Source organism: Pseudopodoces humilis, chromosome 2, assembly GCF_049639895.1.
Source record: "Pseudopodoces humilis isolate 2021_Gansu_Grassland_sample_001 chromosome 2, ASM4963989v1, whole genome shotgun sequence".
In the NCBI taxonomy this organism is placed as follows: domain Eukaryota; kingdom Metazoa; phylum Chordata; class Aves; order Passeriformes; family Paridae; genus Pseudopodoces; species Pseudopodoces humilis.
Genome location: NC_142201.1, coordinates 113,303,612 through 113,329,072, shown reverse-complemented (window position 1 = coordinate 113,329,072; position 25,461 = coordinate 113,303,612). Strand labels below are relative to the sequence as shown.

At 40.5% G+C, this 25,461-nt stretch overlaps 1 protein-coding gene across 2 annotated transcripts in view; it reads left to right on the top strand.

The window, feature by feature from the left end:
• The window catches only part of FCHSD2 (FCH and double SH3 domains 2), a 121,938-nt gene that overhangs the window by 39,098 nt on the left and 57,379 nt on the right, over window positions 1-25,461 (top strand). For both annotated transcript variants that reach the window (XM_088051948.1, XM_005524085.3), the window contains exons 4-5: window positions 22,329-22,405; window positions 23,512-23,656. In XM_088051948.1, coding sequence (XP_087908074.1) covers window positions 22,329-22,405; window positions 23,512-23,656 — 222 coding nt within the window. The remainder of the gene's footprint in view (window positions 1-22,328; window positions 22,406-23,511; window positions 23,657-25,461) is intronic.

Below are 25,461 nucleotides of genomic sequence, written 5' to 3'. Positions count from 1 at the left end.
ATACATTCAGAGCTTTTGGGTATTTGGGGATTTTTTTTTCTCACAGCATCTCAAAGCTTTAAGCATTCTGTTCCGTACATTTAAAAAGCGTTTTCCAGCAAAAATAATAGAACATGTGAGTGTGTGTCCAAGCCCATCCCATAATTCTGTCTGGTTTTCCATTTCCTGAAAGCACAGTGGCAGCTCTTCTAGAGGTATCAGCTGTATTGGTTCTCCTTACCCTGCTCAGATTTGTGAGGTTGAAATTCACTTTTCTTCACCAATTTCAGGGAAGAATCCTCAGGAACTCTTTTGGCTGCTGCACTGTCACTTGGCAGGTGGTTTTGTGGGATATAGATCCCACTTCACTCGTTATCAGGGAGACCACTCATCATTTTTGATACGTCAGGTGTTTAAATCCAAGATCGGAGCCTCCTGATAAGTAAGATCAGAGATATTTTTCCACCATTTAAAAAAGAGCCAGTCCAGCCTTGAAATAAAAAGAACTGGTAAACTCTTTAGCTTTTATTATCCAAGAAATATTAGTACCTTCCCTTGGTGTGTATCTGATTAGGATGTGTTTAATCAGCCTTCTTTTGAGGAGGTGTCCTTTTAATGTCCTTTTTGCAGGAGATGTCCTATTAATGAAAGATCTTCTCTTTCTTTCTTCTTGAAATGGAGCTTCAACACAGGAATTGATGGATTATTGAGGTATTAATACTAAATTAATACTAAATAATGATTCAGGTTCTCGGGGAGAGCTTCCTGTCTGCTGAAGAAAGCACTTTGGTTTGCCAGCTGATGAACTAAAATAAATGCCATTTGTACAGCATCAGTGTGCTCCATTGATTTGGTCTTTTTCTATCTCAACTTTTTCAGTGTTTTCCCTCTCTAACTGCACTGCCAGCTGTCTCCCTGCTCCAGATTATACTGTCATCAGTTCTGTAAACGCCAGAGAAAACCACTTTTATATTAAATTCCTTTCCCCATGTAGGTGGTCGATGGAGCTGGTAACCAAATTACTAAAGAATCAAAAGCAGAGGAGCTTTTAATTAAATATAATTTGGCAAGGTGCCCAGAAATTTCCCTGTTGTGGGAGTGGGGAATGACAAAAAAAATGAAGAGCTGCCACTGCTGCCTTTCAGAGTGTCTGGAAGATGTATTTCCTTGGACGTGCAGATCCACTACCAAATAGTAATAAAAATAAAAATCCACAGAGCAGTTCCAGTGCCAAGGTGACCTTGTGCAAGTGGTTTTTGTAAGCTCAGGATGAATTGTGATCGGATTTCACAGGAATCAGAAGACTGGGACACAAACCAAAGTCCTGCATGGTTTTAGGGTATTGATTAAAGTTTTAGTGCCGTGGATTGTCCCTCATTTACATCAATACCATGCAACCCCACATTATTTTATAATTATCCCTGCTTGCATATGGGCTCATTAAATCATTCATGTGCTGCTGCTAAGGTGGGATTCTGTCAGTGTGGTTTTAGGTGGTATCTTTGTTTTTATGAGTCTTGATTTTTCAGAAAGCTTTGCCATAGGTGATTCAGTTTTTGGTCATCCCTGGCTTTTCTTACCCACATGTTGAATATCTCATGTTGATGGTTTCAGTGAATCCTCTTTTGCTGTGTTCAATGTTGTGATTTCAGGTAGATCTTCCCTGCCTTTAATCAGCACTATATTTGTTTTTAACTTCTAAACCTGCCTTTCTGTCTTCCTTTCCCAAACAAATTAGATTCTCATTTGGAAAAGAGGGAGATGTCATCTCACTCAGTGATGATTTTTTCATATTTCATGTATGTTTTGATTTATTTTTACCTCTACATTAGTGACAGAATATCTTTCTCAGTTGTCAAAGTACTAAAATCCCTTATTTAGCAGTGAAATGACTTGAACTAAAACTTCCTTCCAGTATTTATGGAAATATTTGATACAGAGCATTTTTCTGTTTAATTTTTTACACTTAAACTCCTTGTTTGTGAATCTCTAAAGCACCAAGCCCTTGTGTATTAACTTTCCATAAGGTTTTAGTTCACTCTCAATTTCTTGCCTGTTTTGCCCTCAGTGACACTTTTTTGTGCCCCTGATTTCTAGAGCTGCCAGGTCACACCAAACTCTGATTTACCCTGGTTTTTGGGGAGTTCATTTGTGTTCCAAGTGCTTCCAGGTAGGGAATCTGTTTCCTTCTGTGTTTGTACACCACTGTGTAAATTGGCAACAATATATAAATGTTTTCTAATCGCCCAGCCCTGTGCAAGTTAATAAGTCACATCAGAGCTGAGCTTGTTCAGAAACACAGGGTTTATTTAAAGAAAAACAGGATTAAAAAAGGTTGGAGTGGAGAGATGAGCCCAGACTGCAAATTCACCGCTTGCCCTGGGCTAAATAAAAGTTGTTTTTTAAAATCTGTTATCTACCAGTGCTGATTTAAATACGAATGCAGTTCACTTTGGTTCTGATTCTGTTTCAGATCTTTTTAAATCAGATTTCATTGGTTTTCCTTAGCAGAAACTTGCTCTTGATGTGTTTGCTTAAAATAAAACTTGAGAAATCCCATCTGCATTCTCCAGGCTCTGTGTAAGCACTGGCTTCTTTTTGGCTTCAGGCATTCCTGTGAAGAGCATTTTCCTTTGCAAAACCATGGAATTTTAAATGCCCATTGGCCAGCGTGTAAAATACAGTACCAAATGAAGTTAGTTTTATTTTTTCTGAGTGATCTATTTAATTTCCCTGCTTGATCTCGATTTTAAAGCTTTATTCACATCTTTGTGTCTGGGATTAATTTGACTTGGCACACTGCAGTGTCTCTGTCTCCCAGGAGCAGCTGATAATTTACAATGAATTTCTTTTTCCTCTTCTCCCTATGACTTGTAGCAGAGGTTTTTCTCTGCAGAACTCTGAATAATATGCAAAGAGCAAAAATATTTTAAGAATGAATAACTGAGTTACCTGTGATGATTGAAAAGTCAAACATGGCTCACTTTGTAATGAGTCCCAAAGTGTTATTTACCAGAACATCTTTGGTTTGCAGCAGAGAAACCTTTGAATAATGAATGGTGGCTCTATCTGTGTAGCTGTACAGAAAATATTGGGCTGGAGGCCTACAGTGAAACAAGGAGTTGACAAACGTGTTTTGCTAAATTAATCATGTAATTCTGTGCTAGAGGAGCAAATGTGTTTTCTTTTAGGTATAATAATAATGTAAATAAGAAAAATTGGAGATTTGGAACTGACTTTTGAAAGATAATTTGCTGTAATTTTTTACTACTGCTTCCTTGTCTTGTTTTTTTAAGTGCCTATTAATTTCTGGAATAGGCTGAGGTTGCTGTGAGTGCCTGTAAAGGGCTGTGTGTCTCTGAGCTGTGTGTGTCACAGAGCATGTCCCTGGCTGTGTAAATCACCAAGCATCCTTTAATCACCTGCATTTGTCAAGGAACCGCAAAGGAGGAGTGGGAGGAACATCTGTGTTACCATAAAATCATGGAATGGTGTGGATTGGAAGGGACCTCAAAGCCCATGGGCAGGGACACTTTGCACTATCTCAGGTTGCTCCAAGCCCCATCCAACCTGGCCTGGAACAATTCCAAGGGTGGGGCAGCCACAGTTTCAGGATGTACACCCGGTGTTGTACCCGTGGGATGTTGGGGAAGCACAGTCCTGAGAGAGAAAGTGAAAGCAGCATTGTGGCATTTTGGTGATGGGATTTCTGGTCATGGTTATGGGAATTTTGGGCAGGAAAAATATCTTGGAGAGAAGACTGTGGGTTGGACTCTACGAAAACAGGCTGGATTTGTTCCCCTTTTAATGAACAGTATTGTCCCTGTCCTCCTATTTATATCCTAAATGCTTTTTATTCTTCCATCAATGTTGTGAATACCTGGAACAAAAGGCCAGTAATAATTAGTTTCTAAAATCTACTATATGAAAGAGCAGAACTTTTAGTAAAATCCAATTATGTACCATCATATATTAAGCTGGTAGTGGTATTCTCATATGCCAAAATCAATGGCATGCCCTGCAGGCATGTTTTAATTAAAACAGGAAATACAGATATTATTTTAGCCCTGCTTATGCTCACTATTTTAACTCTCTCTGAAGTTCCTGATTATTTTCCTGAGTGGATATAAAGTTCAGTTTCCGAATAAACCCGTCCTCTAAAGGCTCAGTGAATTGCACCTGACAGTGAACAAGGATTGGCAATCCAGAGGGAGTTTGCAGTAAATCAGGGAATGTTCCTGGGGCTGTCGAAGGCTTCCTCTCTCCCAGAATTACCTCCAGAGCTCGAGTGAGTGTTGGCAGCAGCAGAGCTGAGAGCAACCAAAAAAGTGTCAGGGATGAAGATCTACGATAAGCACAGATGGAAAGAGCCAGATACAGGAAAGAAAACAAAGCAGCTGGGGGGTGGAATTTTGTCCCCGGTGAAAGAAGAAGTGAATGGTGAAGAGCTGTGGAACAGCATAAAAAATGAGATTATGGCAATGGCTGATCAGGTTTTATATTACCAGGCCAAGACAAAGAAATAGAGGTGGGAAGTGCTAGAAATTGAAGGGGGGAAATTACAAAAGAGATCAAAGAGATGGACCAGACAGTTGGTGTTGAAAATGGAAATACAGAAATGGTCAGAAGAGTGTGTGGAGAACAAGTGGGTCATATGGCAAGGTAAGAGGTGTCTGAAGTGGAGCACTGGAACTAAGGATGTCAGTGCTGAAAGGCAAGTAATAATTGAGAACACAGAGGGTGAAAGATACCTGGAAGATTTACAGAGTGCCCAGAAGCCAGTAGGTAGGCTGATCCCACAGGAGGTTCCTATAGGAAACAGGGAGAGAGCAGTGGAGTTACTGGAAATGCAAAGCACTCGGTATCTTGGCAGAAAAAGGGAGAGTATGAGTTCTGGGTGTCAGAAAAATCCTGGAGGAATTCCAGCTAGGCAGGAGACATGGTGAAGGCTGTGTACATGTGATAAACACATGAGCAAGAGTCTCCACAATTTATTTGTAAATTCTGTTGAATGAGGAAAAATAACAACACTGATAGAAGGAGGATTTGATTAAATCACTTTAAAGTAATGTCAGAAACTGCCCAAGAAGTTCTTTTGAATTTAAGTTCAGTGTAAAATTGTTGAGATCTGAATGGAAAAGAGGTGGTGATGGAAATTGAGCCAAATTTCCATCAACTGGAAAAAAACAAAGCATCTGGGCTTTGGAAACTTGATTCAAGGGTTAGGGGGTTTTGAGGTAAAGCAAAAAGAAGCATAAAAAGACAAGTTCTGAAAAGCTATACTTGTAAAATTAAAATAAAAAAAGACAACCACCTCCTATATAAACTTTCATCTTTACTGACTCAAATTACAGGGCTGGAATGGAGTGAAAACTTATGAAGCAAAGGAGGTACTGGTCTTTAAATGTGGTCCTAACACTACTCCTGTAAGTTCTACTCAACCAACTTGGAGGCCCACTCTAAATCTGATGGACATGTCCTTTTTTGAGGAATAAGTGAAGATCTTAAATTGATTTAATTTTTATTTAAGCAAGGCTCAGATGATTATTTTCTATTTTGGTCTCCTGATATCAGCTATAGAAAACTGGTTGCTTTAGAATCGAAGTCACAGACTGGAATGGGTTAGAAAGGACCTTGAAGCTCATCCTATTCTTCCCTCTGCCATGGGCAGGGACACTTTCCACTATCCCAGGCTGCTCCAAGTCCCATCCAGCCTGGCCTGGAACACTTCCAGGGATCCAGGGCCAGCCACAATTTCTTCAGTAATCGAATAAAGAATTCAGGTGCAGAGCTGAAGCCTCAACCTGTGTAAAAGTCAGTGGCACAGGTTGTTTATCTGTGGCTACTTCTGACCCATTAATGCTGCTGGGCATCCATTTAGTACCTGCTGCTCTGTGGGAAGGGAGAGTCCTGCCCTTAGAATTATAATTAGTCATGCCTAACTTATAATTAATAAAGTTGCAGGCTTCTGGTTACTTGGATCACAGTCATTTGCCTGCGGTCTTTTTTGTGTCCTACTGAATCCTGGGATTCAGTGGGACAGCAGAAGAAGAGCTGGGTTATCTACATGAGTAATTAGGTGGAAAATTGATATTTGGGAGAGGTGAAAAGCATTTGAGGTAAAAATGGCTGATTCAAGCCATGGCTTTGAAAAGCTGTGCCTGAAATACAAGAAACATTCTAGTAGTTTTCAAGGATAAATTTTACACCCCTGTCATCAGTGTATTTTAGTGAAACAAGTTAAAATTAATAATCGCTGGAGGACTGAAGTGGAGCAAATTCATTGTCTCAGATTCCACATTTGTATTTTATTTATTCTGTGACCAAGATGTGGAAGTGGAAGAAGCTCAGCCAGAATCCAGGCTCCCAGATCTCCAGATGATGTCCTGCCCATCTTCCCCAAACCTCCTGCTTGTGCCGGCGCTCTCTCTGGAGTGGTGCCTTAAGCTGAAGGAGAGCTGCCATCTCTCTCTCAGCTGCTTTGTCCCGTGGCAGAACACAAGGAAAATGTCCAATAGAATGAAGAATACATTTCCTGGGCTCTGAACTCGGGCTCTGACCCCTGCTATCCGCGCTCCGGTAGGATCATTCGGGGCATCTCCAGCTCCGCGAAGGGATGTGTTGCTATCTTCGGTTCACATTCCCTCCCTTCTTTCTCTTGGTTTGTTTTCCACATGACTGGGAAACAATTGCTTCTTCCACATGGAGCCCTTCTCCCATTCCTGGGAAAATAGCAGGGAATGGGGAGTATTTGCATAATCGTCTTTAGTGCTATTGTGGGCGGGCTTTGGATGCCTGCACGGAGTTGCAGACTGGCCACCTGTCCAGAACAAATGAACTTAGCTTTTGTATAACGTTATCTGGTTTTCCACAGTGTTATTTTTGTGTAATGAATAACTCGATTAAAATATTATAAAACCCCATCATTCAGTAAATGTTTGCGTTGGGTTTAAATCCCCCCTCGCAGGGGTGGGGAGGGGGGACAGAGTTTCCTCTTTCTCTGTTAGCACAGCTATATTTTCAAGCTGTTTCTGACATAGTGTTATAACTGCCTTTGTGAAATTATCCTCATGAATATTAATTAGGGGTGTGGGAAGGAAAAAAAAAACCAAACCAACCCCAAACCTCAAAATGATTTGCATTCATCCTTGTATAAATGATAAATTAAGTGTTGTCTAATGTTTTCTAATGGTCCATTTCACCTATGTAAAACAATTAATTAAACAGTTGGCCTCTTAGGGAAGGAAGACGAGGAGGGTGCTGAGGATACCACCCCTGCCAGGGCTGCAGCACGAGAATTAAGCTTGTTCACTATTCACATATTTGACTTCTGCATGTCTCAGTGTTAGTCCTTGATCTCCTGTACTCCTGTGACTGAAATCATAAAAAAACTAATTTCCACTTTTAAAGGGAGAGAAAAGAGACAGTGTGTTCCTAATGTGCAGGTTTGGGGCTTTTGCCAGCCGAGGTGTGGGAAGGACCAACTCTGGGTGCCACATTTTATGGCACCTCAACCTTTGCCCCAAGACTGAGTTTCGATTGCTGCGTTATGAGAAAACAAAACAAACCCTTCTGTGCTTTCTGTTGGCCATAAATAACATAGAGGTTAACCTCGACAGCAACATTTCCATATTGCCCCTTTTACTTTCATATTTGTATCTTGCATTGCCCTATTAAAAAACAACTGGCCAAGTAATCAACGCTAAATTATGAATGAGAAGGACGTGGTTTTATTCTTCCTCTGCATTTGTCTTTCCCAGAGCAGTTAAAGGTAAGAGCTGCACTGACCCAAAGCACATTGATTTCATTTTAACTGTGCTTTTGAGCCCTTTCTCAGCTCCTCAGGGGCATTTCTGCTTTGCTGTTCAGTGGCAGCAGATAAGAGGATGGGAGTTCCTGTCAGTCAGCAATTGCAATTACATTCCTGAGACAAGAACATCCTGCATGGACATTGTCCTACCTTGTTTGGCTTCTGGCTCGTTCCTGATGCACGTGTCCCATGGATTGGGTCCAGAGCTCTTTTATTTCCCTTAGTTAGCAACCACTTGGAATTACTTCTAGTGAGCATTGTACGTTACTGGGATTGATTTGTGTCAGTGGTATCAGCTTCGGAACATTACTGGAATTATTACGGAGTTTGGTCTGGAACTACTCAGGAAGAGGCTGATGTGTCCCTCATGTAGCTGTCAGTCAGCAGTGTTGGTGTAAAACAAGCTTGAAATATCTGCCAAAGAATCTGCCATGGATCTTTTGCCGAGGGAGAACATTAAAATCAGGCAGTTGTGTTTTGCTGGAATTAGAAATAATGCCATTATAGGCAGCAAGGAATAAATACCGAATGTCTGTAAACTAAGAAGTTTAAAGCCAAGTCTTCCTGCTTCAGCAGTTAAATTTTGCAGATCCCTTTTCATTTTGTGTGAATGGATGATTTGTATATCTATTTGATAAAACTGGGAGTGCTGTTACTATAACCCAATTTAAAAAAAGAGCTGTTTTGTTCGATTTGCTACCCCTGCTATGGTTTGTAAACCCTGAGCCATTAAAGGTGTGTTTTCTCTGCCTGAAATGTGGTGTTTAAAACCCAACAAACCAGTGAATTGGAAAATGGGGGCATGTTGATGTACTGGGCATATTTTTTTTTTTAAATGTTTTTCTGATCTTTTTCCTGCTTTGCCTATCTCTCCTGTAATAACTGGGAATTGATTTCACGTTTTACACTCTGGCCCACGGAATGAAGACCTGAAAGTTGCCTGATTCATAGCCCAAGTTTCTGATTTACAGCTGTGGATCAGCACAGTGCTTATAGGAGCAGTTCTCCAGATATGACTGAATTTGGAGGATTTAAAGTCGGGCTGTCGAGTGCAATCCGATCCCTTTTGCCATTACTTATTGATGAGGTTTCCTAGGTTTTCCAGTTGTCAGCTTGCTGATGGAGCTCCAAGATTTAGGATGTTATGTGGGTATGGGAATCTCACTCTTGTTTTCTGATTAGGAGCCTGACCCCTGGTACCTCATTTTAACATTAGAGAGGACTCTGGTGAATAATGGTCTGTGTTGAAAGTGCATCCAGCTGGAATTGCGTCTTGGGATGGGGGTAGGGGGGACTGGAATCTTTGGATGCCATCATGAAGCAATTAGACAAGCTACTTAATAATTTATAGCTTGCTGTCTTAAGGGTTGTAAGCGTTTTGACTGAAGAGGGTTTTGTTTAACCTTTCAGGGCTCTCTGTGAGGCTGAGATTGAGCTTAGAAATTATTTTCCTTTGAAGAGCAGCAGAGAATCCAGAACCAGATGACTTTGTCATCTGTTAATTAATGCTTTGTCTTGCTACCTAAATATAAGAGTTTGCTCAGCTCTCTTAGAGCTTCAGTGTCTGGTGAATACAGAAAAATCTTTGGGAAGCAGCAAATGAACAACAGGATTTTTTAGCAAATCTTGTTGTTCTTTAATTCTTTTTTGTTGAATTTGCTTGTGACCTGGTGTCTTTTTAGTGTTCTTTCATCTTAAATATTAACGATAATATTTAAAATAAATATAATATTTCCTGGGGAAAATGTAATGCTGGGGAAGGGAGGAAAGCAATTGCTTATCTACTAGATTTAAGTAATCCTGGTGTAGTTTCAGTACTCTTGGTGTTTATATGAGTGACTTAGAAATTATATAGACACCTTCCAGTGAAACAACTAGTAATTTAACATTTAACAAAATAGTGATATGCCCAGTCTTTGGTATACCAAAGGAAGAAAAGCTCACCTGTTTTCAGGTGCAGGAGAACAAGGAGCTTCACTTGCTGGAGATGTACAAAGGCCAAGAACCAGAAATAAAATGCAGAGCACCTCGTATAAAACACTGTCTGTAGGAACTGACTCCACTGGCTCTTCTAGAAATGTTATAAAATTAAAAAGTTAGGAGAGGTTTCTAATTACAGTCTGTCAAGCATTTGTCTGGAGAAGAAAATATTTGTTAAGTATGATGCTGATATTCTTGGATGCGATTATTTCACCTCCTATCAATGTGCAGCTGCTTTAGATATATAAATATATGTATCAATATATACTTAAATATAATAAATATATACATACAGACACTGCGAGGTATTTTTGATGACTAGATTCAATAGCTGTTTTTTTTGGCTTATTCCTGTTGTTATAAGGATATCTCCAGGGTTTAGACCTGTATTTTCTTTCATATTGCTTTGAATTCAAGTCTGAAGAGTGGCACAATTTCCTGAATTACCGTGTGGATTCATTTTTCTCTGCATTATTCTGTGTGTTGCCTTTTTGCCATCAAACTCATCTGTTTTTCTAAGGACTCTTCACTATGAGGGAGCTTCATTACACAGCATCTCTTGCAATTTGAATGTTAAATGTCATTGTTTTCTTCTAAAAACTTTCACCCTTCCCACTTCATTTCTCCCTGCTCACTGTGTGAGTGTGCTTAATAGAACCCTTTGCATAATCCTATTTCTACTTTAAGGATTGGAATCTGCAGTTTTCCCCCTCCCTCCAGCTCATCTGCTTCATTTTTTAATAGGAATAATTTGTGGTTATCTGGTGCAAGGCTATTCCTGTTGGAATAACCTTGTAGTTGCTAACACTTACCCATTGAAGTTGCGGATATTTTTACCCCCTTGTATTTTTTTAGATCCAAGGGTTAAAAATAATATCTACTGATCTCTGCAAAGTGAAAATTGCTGCTTGATACAAAATAGGAATTCTCAGTACTCATCAGGGCTTGACTTTGGATACCTTATACTTGATGTGCTGCAGGGTGAAATAGTACAACTTCATGTAGTTGTTGTGTAATCTTGGATTAAATTAGGGTGCTGATATGCTGAGATCAGTGTGGTGGGGACTGGCATGGTCTCATTCCCTCCTGGGCTCACTTCATTTGCATTATATTAACCTTTGCATGTAATTTTTTGCCTCAAACTTGAGTTGTTGTTGCCGTATTTGATACTGGGAGATTTTGTTCTCTGTCCTTCTGCCTGGTTCGATGTTCCAGAGTGCTGACCAGAGCCAGGGGACTGGTGTTCCCAGAAATCAGAGTAGAAAAATCTGCCACAGTCTGCGTTTATCTCATTTAATTTGCTGATCTGAAAATGTGATGGACAACTTCCATTTGTCATCGTAGCAAAACCTTGTTCTGAACAAGCTGCACAAAACCACCTGAGGTGTCGTCTCTTAACACTCGTGTGAGAATACAAATCTGTTTCCAAGGACCTCATTTCAGTCCTGTACGTGGCTAATTTTATGTTAAAATATATTTGTTACCAGCATAGACTTGGAGTTTCAGGCTTCTCTGGTTTATTTTATCAATACATGAATAAACTTGTGGCTCAAGAGCTTCTCTTGTAACTATCAGTAAATACACAAATAAAAGATTGCCTTTGCTGTTTTAAGAATAAGAACCCAAAGAAATTTGGTCCGAATAATAGTTTGCTAGGATTTGAACTTCTGGTTTTTTAAGGATAAGAACCCAAGAAAATTGGTCCAAATAATCCTAATTTGCTGGAACTTCAATCTTCCCTTTTTTTCCCTCACCCCTTTTTTTTTTTAATTTTTTGACCTGCCCTGGAAGCAGTTTGGTAATTTTCCAATTTTGAGAATAGAATAGGAGGACATTGCATGTTTCTGGTGAGAAATTAGCCCACAATCCATTTGGAAAGCAGAAGAATTACCAACTCACCAATCTGAAGAGATGGCAGATATTTTTGTGCTTCGCCTCCCCACTCACCCTTCTTCGGAACAACCCCACACGGAGGACCCTGCGCTGCTCCTTGCCTTCATTTTCAGCACGACAAAGCTTCATACAAAGCCCACGCGGGCTGGGAAGGTTCTGACACAGTGGGGGAAGCCAGAAAATGCCCAGTTCAGAGGAAATGTACCATATGCTTCCCAATCCCGAGCTGCCAAACTCAACCCCTTCCCTATTGTGTCGGCGCAGTAGAGACCAGATGGTTCCTTTCCCCCGGCGCCAGGCACTGCCTTTTCTGCCTCGTTCTGTTTGTCTGATAACACCAAATCCAGGGGTTTCACGTGTGAAATAGATGTATAAATCTCTACGTAAAAACTTCCTCTGGGTGGACCTGTGCTTAGCAAACATTGAGCCTGAATTAATCCGTGTTTTAAGCTCCCTAAGAGAAGCTTTCCTTCTCTGTCTGTGTTTTCTGAGCGGAGATTGACTTGATGATTTTTTGTTTTTCTGAACTGTTCCTGTTAAATTCTTTCTTAAATGAGCAGGAAGATATTCCTTTTTTTTTCTTTTTTTTTTTCTTTTTTTTTTTCTTTTTTTTATGTGAGTAGAGTCAAACTGAGTTGGACTCTGATGATCTTGGCAGCTCTTGTAGAGTTGGCTTGCCTTCTAACTTCAGAGAAAAATTGCTTTCTAATGGACTGTTTTTCCCCTTAGTGAGTGCTTTGGCACCTGTATCCTGAGTTGTGGAAGGGTTTCTTTTTTTTCTACAGATGTTTGAACACGAACACAACCTTTAACTTTGCATTATTGCTGCCAGCTTTTCTGTCCTGTTGAAAATAGAGATTTTTTTTCTAAAAAATAATATCCTTTCTTTAAAGTAGTACCATACCATGAAACAGCAGATCTACCCTATAAAATTAAAGACACTTTAAGATGGCTAAAATATTACTTAAAATGTTGTATTGTTTGCATAATTATGTTCTACAGCCTTAAATTTTGCTTTCAATCTCTGCTACTGTTTGATTTATAAAGGACGAAACAAAACCATGGCAAATCCCTGGAATATTAGGCAATACTTTAAAGATTCAGCTAAAAGAATGAGGATGTCACATCCTGTGTCCAGTAGGATCTATGAAGTGTTAAGGAATGTGCTGTGTACTAGGTGATATTGTTGTTAAATTACTGCTTCAGGGTTAATGTGGAGTCTTGGAAAGGTGGGAAATTTTCTGTGGTAAATTAAGGGAATTACAAAGGCTGCTATCCCTGGCAATCACTGCTGCTTGTGGAAAGCTGGATGTGAGCTTTGGAGCCCCCTTGCTTGGGAATGTTGGTATCAGTGATGTCCTTTAGACCCAGTTTAATTATTAACAGTGGTTCTGGTGTGCTCCATTCACCTGGGATCTTCTCGTGGCAACCAACCTTCATGTGGCTTCCCTGCTACTGTGGGCATTGTTTACTTTTTCCTATGGAAAAAAAAGAGCCCTCAAAGGGTTTTAGGATTTTCAAAAAACGGATTTGTTTAAATGGGTCAATTAAAAAAAAAACAACCAAAAGCTTGGAAAGGGGCTCAGAAGGAGAAAAGGAGGCTCAGGGGGCCCTTCTGGCTCTGCACAACTCCCTGACAGGAGGGGACAGCCAGAGGGTCGGGCTATGCTCCCAGGGAACAGGAACAGGAGAAGAGGGAACATCCTCAAATTGCTGGAAAAACCCTGTTCTTGGTCACATTTCTCCTGAAATTTTTTGAGGTTACCACTTCCTTCTGTATTTCCCTGCAGGACACAATCCCACCATTTTTTATGCTCTTCTATGAATGTGTATTCTTCCTAAAAAAACACTTAGCTGGAATTTCCTTCACCCAGGAATAAATAAAGTATTTATTCTTCTTTTTCTCCACTGAAATTACGAGTTCTCCAGTTCCTTTTCCTGCATCAAGTCTCAAACTTTACTAACCAGAAGAATAATGTGGCTTTGGTGTCTGCTGACTTAGAATGCTGAAAATGTTGTTAGGTACAAGTGTGTTCTTACTTTGCTTCTCCTCAAGCTGCCTGATCAATCCAGCTGTTTCATTTAGGAAGTCCAAACCTTTGTTTTCCATAACTGGATCGTGGTGCCAAAATTCCTTGGCAGATGGAAGCCTGCACACTTGTCTCTCTGATTTCCAGGGAGCACTTGGGTTGTTTGTTCAGCTGGAAGAGTTGTCCAGCCAAGGTGAATCATCTTCGTTTGTTTTTTAGAAATTTAGGTCTCTTTGTCTTCTGCCCTTGACATTTGCAACTGTACTTTTAGTGCAGATTTAGGAGGTTCAGAACAAACCCAGACTGTCAGGTGAGGGATTAAATTCCCTGGCTGTTGTAGTGTTTGTGCTGCATTTAATTATTTTACTGATCTGAGCGAGCAGTGCCAAACCTTTTCTCATAAAATCGTGGAATGGGTTGGGTTGGAAGGGACCTTAAAGCTCACTGGCATCAAGGACAAGTTTCTTGGAGAAAACGAAATAGTTGAAATCTTTGGAGGTTGTGGGGTGGGTTGAGGCATTGTGGTGCGTGCTGGACACTTGGAATGTGTGACTGCAGCATCCCAGGATTTCTTTTCCATGCCAGTGTGTGTTCCCTGAGATACTTGAGGAAAAGGAGCTTTGCTAATTAGTCTCAAACTACGTAAGTTTATAAAGCTGTAGAAGCTGAATGGCTGTGCACAATATTTATTATCATCTTCTGATAGAGGGGTTGATTTAAGCAATCAATAATTGCTTAAATTATAAATTTATAATATAAATATAAATTTATAAATAAATTATATTAAATAATAGAGGGGTTAAAGTCGACCTTTAGGGGTTAGTGTTGAACAGAACAGACAAGAAATATGAATTTAAAAATTATTTTATTAGTAAGTAGTAAATTCTGAAGAATGGTGATGCTTTCAGAGCAAAATTTGTTCATGTAAGCTTTGCCAGACAGACAAAGGTATTGAACTCCTTAAAAATATGGCATTGCATTTTCAGGCTGATTTTTATTTTTATCCCAAATTATGATGTACACAATTATATTTATGCCAAAACCTGACTTAACTGTGGGTTCCATGTTCTAAAGCTAGACCAAGCTCAGAGGCTAATTATCAAATTCAAAATTAATTTTAAAACTTCAATATGATAAACTTCAGAGCAGTAACACTTCCACTGTTGCAAAACTGATCAATAAATATTACGTGAAGCACAACCAACTTCAGAGTTATCTGCCAGCTGTTTTAGGGTGGGAAAAAAAATTCAGCTTTGTGCTCCACAGAGCAGGAGCTGTATCAGTGCTTTGTAATCATGTGAACCTTTAATTAAGAAGTTCCCACAGAATAGGAAATGCTGACCTGCCGGAGACACTTCCAGGGAATAACACAGAGTAGCGTCAGGCAGCACTGTGGAGAATGGAACAAATTCAGAAAGGTTTCTCTCAAAACAGTAAATAATTTAAAGTGGCATGCTCCTGAGTGGCATTATTTAAAAAAAATGCTACACATGCAGTGGGTTATTAATTATGGTCACTGTTAATTATAGTTTATTATTGTGGTCAATGCCAAGTCCTGCAGTGAGGATGAGAGAACCACAGTGTTGCAGCCAGGATTTGTTGGTCTTAAAACTTTCTGTAGCTGTTTGAAAGAAGGCAGAGAGGTCACTCACCATTCCTGGTTTACTCTGACTTTCCCTTTGTAGCTCTTCCAGTGCTTCCTTGCTTTTTGAGCTAGTTCAAACATTTTGAACTGCTTCCGTGAGGCAAGTGAACTGGTTAATACGGATTTTTAATCTGTAGATCAGACTTTGCTTAGGAGATCCTATCCTGCTCCTTCTGTGTAGTAGAGCAGTGGCTGCACAGTGTTCTCCAGCCAAAAAATTCTGTGGAAGGTGAGGTTTTTGCCATCCTTCATCAGCCTCCCAAGATCTGAATTAGGGGAAATTTAGAAATCACTGCTACGCTCCTCGCGGGTTAAAAAACTGGGAAATATCTGGTTTTGGTCTCGCTCAGCAAAACAGAACTCGTGGAGGTAATTATGGGGAAGGTGAGAATTTGAGAAGCTGCCCTTTTCTTTAGTCCTTACTGGGGCTTTTCTCAAGGCTCCACATCACAATCCTGTTGTCTGTCTTTCTGCCCAGCAACACAGAGCTTCCATTTGGGTGGGGGGAAAGGGCTTATCAGCATTCCAGGAGTCCTTAGAGTCAGTTTGGTGCTTGTTGAAAGTGGTATTTTCTTAGCAGTGCAAACAGAGAAGAAAAATCCCTGTACCTGAGAGCTGTGCTGGTTAAAACCCCACAGACGTTCCTTCAGACTCATATTAATGGGATGCTTCTGGCTGGGATCCCTGAAACCAGCAGGAAATGGTGGTGAGGAGGTGACAGACGTGTCCCCTGTGTCCTGTTTCAGCTGAGGTGCATGCAGGCAGCAGCTGGTGTGAGACAGAGGAAGGATGTGGCACTGGTGTCCCCAAGCAGTGTGCAGGTGGTTCCTCTTCAGAGCCATCTCTGTGGGGTTTGGGTGCTGTTTTGTATTTGTGTCCTGAGACTCTTTACTGTGAATTAACACTAGACCTGTACATGGATGAAAACAGGGAGTTTGCCATGACTTCACTCTCTTCAGTAGTTTAATTTTGGGAAGGGATCTTAAAAATCATCTCATTCCAATCCCCTGCCATGGGTAGGGACACCTTCCACCATCCACCATTCCAGGTTGTCCAGCCTGGCCATGGACACTTCCAGGGATCCAGGGGCAGCCACAGCTTCTCTGGGCAGCCTGTTCCAGGGCCTGCCCACCCTCACAGGGAACAATTCCTTCCCAATATCCCATCCATCCCTGCCCTCTGGCATTGTCTTCCCTGTGTCCTGTCATTGCCCTGACCCATGTGTAGGACCTTGCACCTGGCCTTGTGGAACCTTATGAATTTCCCTATTTTTAAGCTTTAGGAAATCTGTCTAAAGATCAAGGTCCAAAGATGTTAAAAGTTCACCTAAAAGTTAAAAATTAATGTAGCCAAAAATGACATTGTCTAGCACAATAGGGTGGAGAAGAAATCTGGTTTATAAGGAGCCATGTAAAGCAGTGGTTCCCCATCTGAAATGCAATCCAGAACTTTGGTTTATCTATTAGGAATGGGATTTGCTTAGGAAGCACAGACTTTTGAACCAAAAGACAAACAAACTTCTTCTCCAGAGCTGCTAATGTGCCTTTGGCTCCAGGGAGAAGTGGTGTGATGGAAAACCTCCTGATCTCTTGTAATGCAACCTGAGGCTCTGCCCCTTCCTGAGGTTTTCTAACAGTTTCATGGGGACTTAAAGAAAGCCAACTCTGAAAAAGAACTCTGAGTTTATGTAGAACAGCTTCACAATCCAGGAAAAGTTATTTCAAGTATAAGAAAGAATAATTTTAGATGGTTTAAACAGGAGCTCCGCCTGTTTTGAAGAATAAAACCAATCTTCAGCCGTATTCCAACTTTCACGCTAAAGATGGGGAGAATTTTACTCAGACTTCTTCACTTGGTGACTTGAAAGCTGGAGGATTTTTATTTGCTTGGATTATTGTACTTCCTCAGGGGTTGTAGAGCTAAAAATTGTGAGAAGACAGTCTCTAAACTTTGGGCTGCCTGAAATACACTCACTGGATGGTGCAGTCAGAACATCAACACAGACATTTTTAAAGGAGTCATTTAGAAAAAGGACTTAAAAATAACCTGAAATGTTTCCAAATAGCAACATATCCCTAGTGTAGCAATTTAAAATGTGCAATTAAGAAAGTGAAAATAATTTCTCCACATGAATACTGAGCTTGGTTGGTGTAACTGGATTTATTCTGGTTTGTAACCTCCCCAGAGTTATAACTATCTGTGGTTAAGTTATGGCCGTGGTACTACATCATGGAGATTACAATTAATTTTTCTTGATGCCTGAAGTCCTAAAATTTGGAAGCCAAAGACAGGAGAATTTGGAGGAAAAGCAGTTGGAAGCTTAGTAAAGTATGGTTTTATTACTTAAAATCTGTCAGGGTATTCATAATAAGGGAGAGTCACAATAAGGCAGAGAAAGAAACTTCAACACTGGTTTTGTGCCAAGTAATACAGGATACGAATCCCTAGGTTAGCTATGGATCCTGGCCTGATGAAAGGTCAGGAATATAATAGGTTAGAGGGTATTTTGATGGATAAATCTGAATTGGCTCTAGGTCTAGTCAGCTTGGCTGCAGTGGATTTATCCTCAGATCATTTCCTATCTTAGCACTATGACTGTTGTCTTTGAAAACTGTGAAACCTTTAGAAAAAAGGGACAAACTTAGTGCCAGGGGTTTTCTAAAGGAGGGCTGAGAGAGGAGAAGTTAAATTATATCTCGTTCAGGTTGTTTTGTAGAGAATTAAGGTGTTGCAAATGAAGCAACAGTTTTAACAAATGAACAAAGTGAATGAGAAGAGCTTTGACGTTTCCTCTGCTAAATCTGGTTGCAGGAGTGCCTGAGGTGATATTTAACTGCTGTACATGCATTTTTTAGCTTCCCACTTTGTTTTCTTTGCTTTCTTGTCATGCTTCAAATATCCGAAAATAAAAAGAGAAATGAAGCAGCTTGGAACAAAATTGTGAATGAATGAGTGACTGAACGAGCAAATGAAAGAATGAAACCCCGTATTTTCTGGAATTGCAGTCATCTGATGGTAGGAAGGAATATCTCATCTTGAGGAAGGAGAAGCAGCAGGTTAGGGATGCAGCTTCACCTTAGATACACCCAGCCTTTCTTAATGTTTCCAGGGAATTTTGCAATTGGTGCTGCAGGCACAGGGAAACCTCTTTTATCTCTCATTTAACCATGTTAAAGGCAGTGTAGATCAACATCCAGGGCACCTTTTGGAAAGTGCCGGGATGCACTGGAGAAGTCCATGTGCTGCCTGTCCCAGGGATTGTTTTAATTTTCATTTGTGCTGCAGCAGCTCTTTGGTCACGATGCTGCTGCCTTAGGCCCTGTGTGAGCTCCCAGCACAATAATTGTGTCTGACAGAGCTTGTGTTGACAGCTTGTGATGCAGATGGAGCCACGTCACATCCTGCCTGGAATCCCTGCCTGGAATCCCTGCCTGAATTCCCTGCCCGAAATCCCTGCCTCAGTCCCTTCATTCTCATTAAACCATTATTGAATCTTGCTCTGCTAAATAAAATATCACTTGAAATAATCACTGTAATGACTATCCTGGACTTTAGTGCTGATACTGAATAGTTCTGCTGTGTTCAAGAAGCAGAGTTCTCACCTCACTGTATTGCATTTCCAGCTCCCCTCTGCGTGTCCAAATCTTCCCAAGAGATTGGCAAGGGCCTAAAATCTCTCCCAAGTTACTCCTGAAGCTTGTGAAGCGAACATCTGTGAGATTGATAAGCTACCTCCTGAATTTTTGGCCCCAGGTAGCTGTGTTTGAGTGAGTCAGGCTCCCTGAGCTCGCTGACGTTGTGTCAGATCTCACAGGTTTGAGAAAAAAGCTGAGGGCACTGGGGAAGTGCCTGAAATTTCTGGTTTTGGACACATCTCGTTCCTTCGTTTTTGTAGTAGGAGCATTCTTCACAACGTAGACATTTTGCATTTTGGTTGTGTGAGGGTTTTTTGTCCTTTATGTTTTTTGGAGGAGTCTTTGTGTGTGACAATTCCCCTTCATCCTCAGCCAGCCCTCACAGATTGCTTCATTCATTTCTGAATTCATCTCAGAAAATTTTGAGCTGGAAGGGACCCACGAGATCATCAGTGAATGGCCCATAGTCTTGCTCTCTTACAGCTAAAAATAAGGGTTTGAAAATATCTGATATCAATCAAAAGGCTGTTTTTACAGTGGCAGGAGAGTCTTGGTGTAGCTGTCAAATTTATTTTGGAAGAACCAGCAGTACTGAAAGCAGTACTGAAATGAAATAGAATTTTTCACAGTGCCTGCACCTCACAATAATGACAATGGTACAGCATTCCCAACACTTTTTTTCCCATTTAAAAGTAAAATAAAGCAAAGATCTCTTACACATAAGTAATGGATGGGTCTGATAATAAGAATTTATACATAATAAAACTGTGACTTTTTCTTGCTGCTAATGAAAAGTGTTAATTTGCAGCTGTTGATTAGTAAAAGTGGCTTCCACACTTCCATGAAGTCAGTTTAATTGGGAGTAACCTTGCTTTTCCCAGAAAGGAAGCAAAGTAAAGAGAGATACTAAAGCCTCTCTGTTGTGTAGTGTTTGCCTGCCAGAAGGGGACTTAGCAAACAAAATAATGAAAAAAAATAATCTTGTCAGAACACTGCTGTGATAAAGAGAAGGGATCAAAATGATGCAAGATATCAAAACTACCTAAATGAAAAGCAGCACTGAATTTGCCTGCTTTGATAGTCCCAAAACTCAGTGTTATATCAGCTGTGTCTGTCATGGTTTCTGCTATCAATAATAGTTTTTTTGGGCACCTGCTCAGCACCTCTCAATTATTATTACAGTTAAAACCTTAAAACTGCTTTGGAAAGTATCATTAATATGGTTTTTTGAATGTTTTCTAACACTGATCTTTTAATTTGGGTCATCTCCCTCTTTCCTTTTCTAGTGGTCATTCCTTTTGTAAGTACTATAGCAAATATTTTAATTTTTTTTCCTTCCCAATACCTGTCACAACTGGCTTTACTAGAAAATATCAATAAATAGACATGAGGTAAGGTCTGGTGATAGGGAACATCACGTTGGAGCTGCAGCCCTGGGAAACAGAAATCTGAGTGTATGTGAAAATGTGATGATTTTTTCACAGGTGCCAGAGCTTCAGGAGTGTTGGGACAATGCTCTCAGGGATGCTCAGGGTGGGATTGTTGGATTGTGCAGGGCCAGGAGTTGGACTTCGTGATCCTGTGGTTCCCTTCCAGCTCAGGATATTCCATGATTCTTTTATCCTCCCTATTCTCTTTACTTTTTTGAATGGTTTTGTTGCTGAGCTTGTTCAGTTTGGTCAGTCCCGCTGGGTTTATGGTTTATTTGCTGACATCAGTGATTGGATTTCTGTGGGCAAAAATAGCTTTAGTTATCCCTCTTGTGACTCCTTTTGCATCTTGATTTTGGCAGAGCTTGTCCTCAGCTGCCAGTGAGCTTTCATTCCTGTTTGTCTACGTTTGTTCAGCATCTTGAGGATCTTGTAGTGGATTCTGAGGAAGAAGGGGTGGAAACATGGAATTAGCACCAGGTGGAGGTATCTCATAAAGCTCCAAATCCCATGCCAAATTGCTCTGCCAGGGTTAAAGGAAATGTTATTTTTCCTTTTATCTGGGATTTTTTAACAGCTACCTAATGGAATTTGCATTTTTTAAAAAAATATGCAGGAGCATGACTTTGCTACTAATGATCTGTTAGCAACATTTAATTTTTCTATGTGAACTTGTTGATCAAACCATAGCTTGGTAATAAATTTTTACTTCTGTGTGGGCTGTGAGACACGAATAAAATCTTGTGCTGTTTGAGCTACTTCTGGTATTTTTTTCTAGGAGTAATTAAAAGGTGGTTGTATCTTAAACATATTACGGAAAGTGTAAATGAATAACACTGGGCCGTGCCTCTCATCGAGTGGGTCAGAGGCAAAGATGTCTCACCCCAGGCTCTTCCTCAGGATTGCTCTTCCAAAATACTCCTGAGGGACTGATTCTTAGCTGGAAATGGAATTTTCACCCAGGTCTCCACTTGTTTGCTGTGTAGCATGCAGAAGCTGGAGGGTGTTCCTGTGGTGGTGGCTCTTTGGAAGAGTCACAGGATGGTTTAGGTTGGAAAGGATCTCAAGGTCTTTGAGTGCCACATCCACAGGGCTCTTGAGTCCCTCAGGGATGGGGACCCACCACTGTCCTGGGCAGCTGTGCTGTCCTTTTCCTAGAAGGAATTTTCTCTAATCCAGCCTAAACCTCCCCTGAGCCCTCCCCCAGATCTGTTCCAGCCCCTCTGTCCCAGCCTGGAGCATTCCATGGGGTTCCCCAGCAGGAACCCAAACCCAGGAATGCTGCTCAGTGTCCATAATCTCATCTCCAGCTCCATGATTTCCACAGTGCACATGGTGTTTTCCTGTTGATGGAACAATTCCAAAGTGATACACTGAGGGAAATGGGATCAGCAGGCAGAGGAGGGCTCGGTGTGGCTGCAGCTCCCCTTCCCCGTGTGGTTATAGATGAAACCCTGCTGCTTTCTGACCTTGAATATGAAAATGTTGTTACCGATTTCCTGAGGCCGTGCAAAATGAAACGCAGGGACTGAAGGGTGCAATTAGCATTAATAATTAAAGATGAGCTGCATTTGTCAATCTCTTGTCTGGTGTAATCCTGTGAGCTCCTCTGGGAGCTCCTGCAGGCTGGGATGATCCGAGCTGGGTGTGTGGGCTCATGAAGGAGCAGATGTTCCCTGGGTTCTGGGAGCCCCTGTCCCGATCCAGAGAAACACAAATTGGAATTCTCACAGTTGGGACAAATCCAGCCCTTTCCCTTCCAACATTCCCACCTCTGAGTCTGCCACTGTACGCTTTGTTGGAGCTGTAAATGGTTTGCTTCTTTGGGTTTTCATTTGTCTGACATATACCAGAATACCAGAAATGGTATTTTAATTACCTTTTTTTTTAAAAAAAAACCACTTTTTTTCCCCCTTCTTTTAACAGAGCATTCAGAAGCTGGCTAGCCAATACTTAAAGAAGGACTGGCTTGGAATAAGAGCTGAGGAACGAAGTGATTATAGGTAATTTACCAGTTGGATATCTCAAAATTGCCGTATTTATCATTTCAATTTGTGTCATTATTTCACTTAACAATGAATCACTGCTTTTCTGTAGTTAATTTTTCTTTTTCCTTTGTAGTAGAGTATTGCCAGTTAAAAAAAGAAGCTTTGTTTTCCTGAGATTAGTCTTAAATAGATGTTTATGACTTGAATATTTAGGAAGATGGGAGAAACAAAACAGCTTGATAGGACAACAGCTGTAATTTGCATCTGTTTGGGTAGTAATGCTTGTATCTGAATGTAGATTTTAGTAAATAACTTTAAGGTTAGAGGGATAAGTGTGTGGATTGTTTCATAGGAGAAGACAGGAAGAGATGTCATTTTATGAGGCTGTTCTTTGTGAAGATCAAATCTGACAGCAGGGAGGAGGCAAAGCAAGAGACAGTTGTTTGCAAAACTTTATTTCATTAACATGAAAGGTGGATAAAACATGAAACCAGAAATAACTCAGTTGCTGAAAGCCTTTGAACAGCACCTCCTAAATATTTGGAATAAACTTTCAGATGCTTTGTTTTAATATCTTCTTTGTGTTCTGACAAGTTTTATTTCAAACAGGAAGAAATTGACAGATTTGTGTTTGGGACTTTCAGCACCCTCACATCAGTTGTGTGTTTAGAGAGAAATAAACTGAATTATCAGTCTCAAGTGTACATAAAACACTCCCATAACACCCAGCACCTCCTACCTGCAGCTTGTTCCCTTCCATGCCATGAGGAGATCTCCAAACCCCTCCCTTCCCATCACCAAGTGCTGAACCCAAAATATTTGGCAACAAGTTGAATCACAAGACAGGAACAGGCAGGAAAATCTTTATTTTTGGTACAATTTCCATTAAAAGTTTTGTTAAAAGTGGAGATATTTGCTAGTTCAGCATGAAGGATTCTGTTTTAGTTTTAGTTTCAAAGCAGTCCTTGGAAAAATGTGTGCTGCTGTCACATAAACCAGCCCAGGAGCTGGATCCTGATCCTTGTGGAGGATCCTTGCAGTTCAGGAGATTCTATAAATCCAAATTTTCAGTGTCCTCCCTTTCTTCCTTCCCACACCCTCTCTGTGTTTCATTATTTTAGGAGCATGTACTCAGTTTGGAAATCACTCTTAGAAGGCACCGTGCAGGTGGCCCAGTCCCGACTCAATATCTGTGAGAACTATAAAAACTTAATTTCTGAACCAGCCAGGAGTGTCCGGTGCTTTAAGGAGCAGCAGCTGAAGAAGGTATTTGTGCTTTAACAAATCCTTTAAACGATTGTCATTTTTATTGAGGGGGGGAAAAATGGCTTTTAGAATTTTTTTATTGTGGCACTTCTAAAATATCTAAGTACTCTTCATCTTACAGATGTACATATCCATCTTGTTGGAGAGGGATCAAAGTTCTGAGCTGTTACCCTAAATTGTAACTGCTTGAAAATGAGTTTTCTAAAAATGTGATACCAGTTGGTCAAATGTACCTCAGCAAATCTCACCCTGTGCTGTAGAAATTGCATTGCACTGGGTTTGCAGTGACAACTGCAAATGGTTTTTGTTAGAAAAAGTTCTGATTTTAACAAAAGATTCATCTGAACATCTGAAGGAATGGCTTGAGCAATCTCCAGGATGGAGAGTTGAGATTGTCCAGCCACCTCCTGTAACAGTATCAACAAGCAAGTGCTCCAAAAGCTGCTTTAATTATCTGTTTAATTATCTGTAATTATCCCTGCAGAGAAAATAGTGTAGTTCCAGTGAGCTGGATGTTCATTTAATTGCTTGTTGCATTTGAAAGTCATTTATGAGGGTGGGCAGGCCCTGGCACAGGTGCCCAGAGCAGCTGTGGCTGCCCCTGGATCCCTGGGAGTGCCCAAGGCCAGGTTGGATGGGGCTGGGAGCAGCCTGGGACAGTGCAAGGTGTCCCTTGAATAATAAAAAAAACCCCCAACAACCCCAAACAACAGCTATTTTAGCTGTTCTTATTACAAAGTGACAGCAAAGACCCAGAATGTACCTAGCTCTGTGTCCTAGAGTAGTATTTTGTGAAGTACTTGGTTACAAATTTAAATAGATATTCATGTCATGTGAGCTCTCAGTTTCTGAAGAAATTATCCTACTCTTAGGTACACTTAGATGCAGTATCTGTTTTATGAGGGAAAAATTAACTTTATTAATGCTTTTTTATTGTCCTGTTGAAATTTGTTTTCATGTGAAGCTTTCCAAACAACGCTGTGGCAATTTTATGGCATTCTTACTGGTAAATAATCGGACTTCATTCTTCTGCAAGTGGTGATAGTTCAGTGCTTATGAGTCAGCAGCAGAAGTGGGATCTTTACATTTGTAAAAGTCACAGAAGTTCCTTTATTCCTGCACTTTTGAATCAGCAGAACATATTATTACAATTATCAGGGCAGTATTCTGGTTCAGAGTATTCTAACAGTGATATGCTTTTCCTACAACATGGAATTATCATTCACTTGGCAGGATTCATTCTCCTGCACAACCACTTTATTGTTTTACACAGTGCAGTCTCTCACCCTTCCCTTTGAATTCCCAAACAGATAAATAATGGACAGAGAAATAATTGTTCTGACCTCCATTCAGACAAAAGCTTATCAAAATTTAAATTCAGTCAGCAAAACACTTGTAAGGTTACATGGGAATACCCATTTAAAGCGGCATCCAGTCTCCTGACAATTTTTTATCCTACAGGGATGCAAACCTAGATTATTTAACTCTTCTCAAATGATCTTTTTAACAACTGGGGTTATTTGATATTTTAATTTTTTGATGCTGGCAGGAGATTTTAGGGATCAAAAATTCCCACTGATGTTGCAAAACCCCAGACCTTTTCACAGGCTTTTATGTCTTTGCCAGCCATCCGTTATATACAGATTTTTTTTACCTTTAATTTTTCAGTGATGCACACAGAGGTCTCCAAAAATCCAAATTCTGCCTTCCACCACTGCCCAAACCAGCCTTTAGGGAATGCAGCCTCCGGAGCTGCTGCTTTATTGGTCTGCACACATCAAACAGCAGCTTTAGTGGGAATTTTT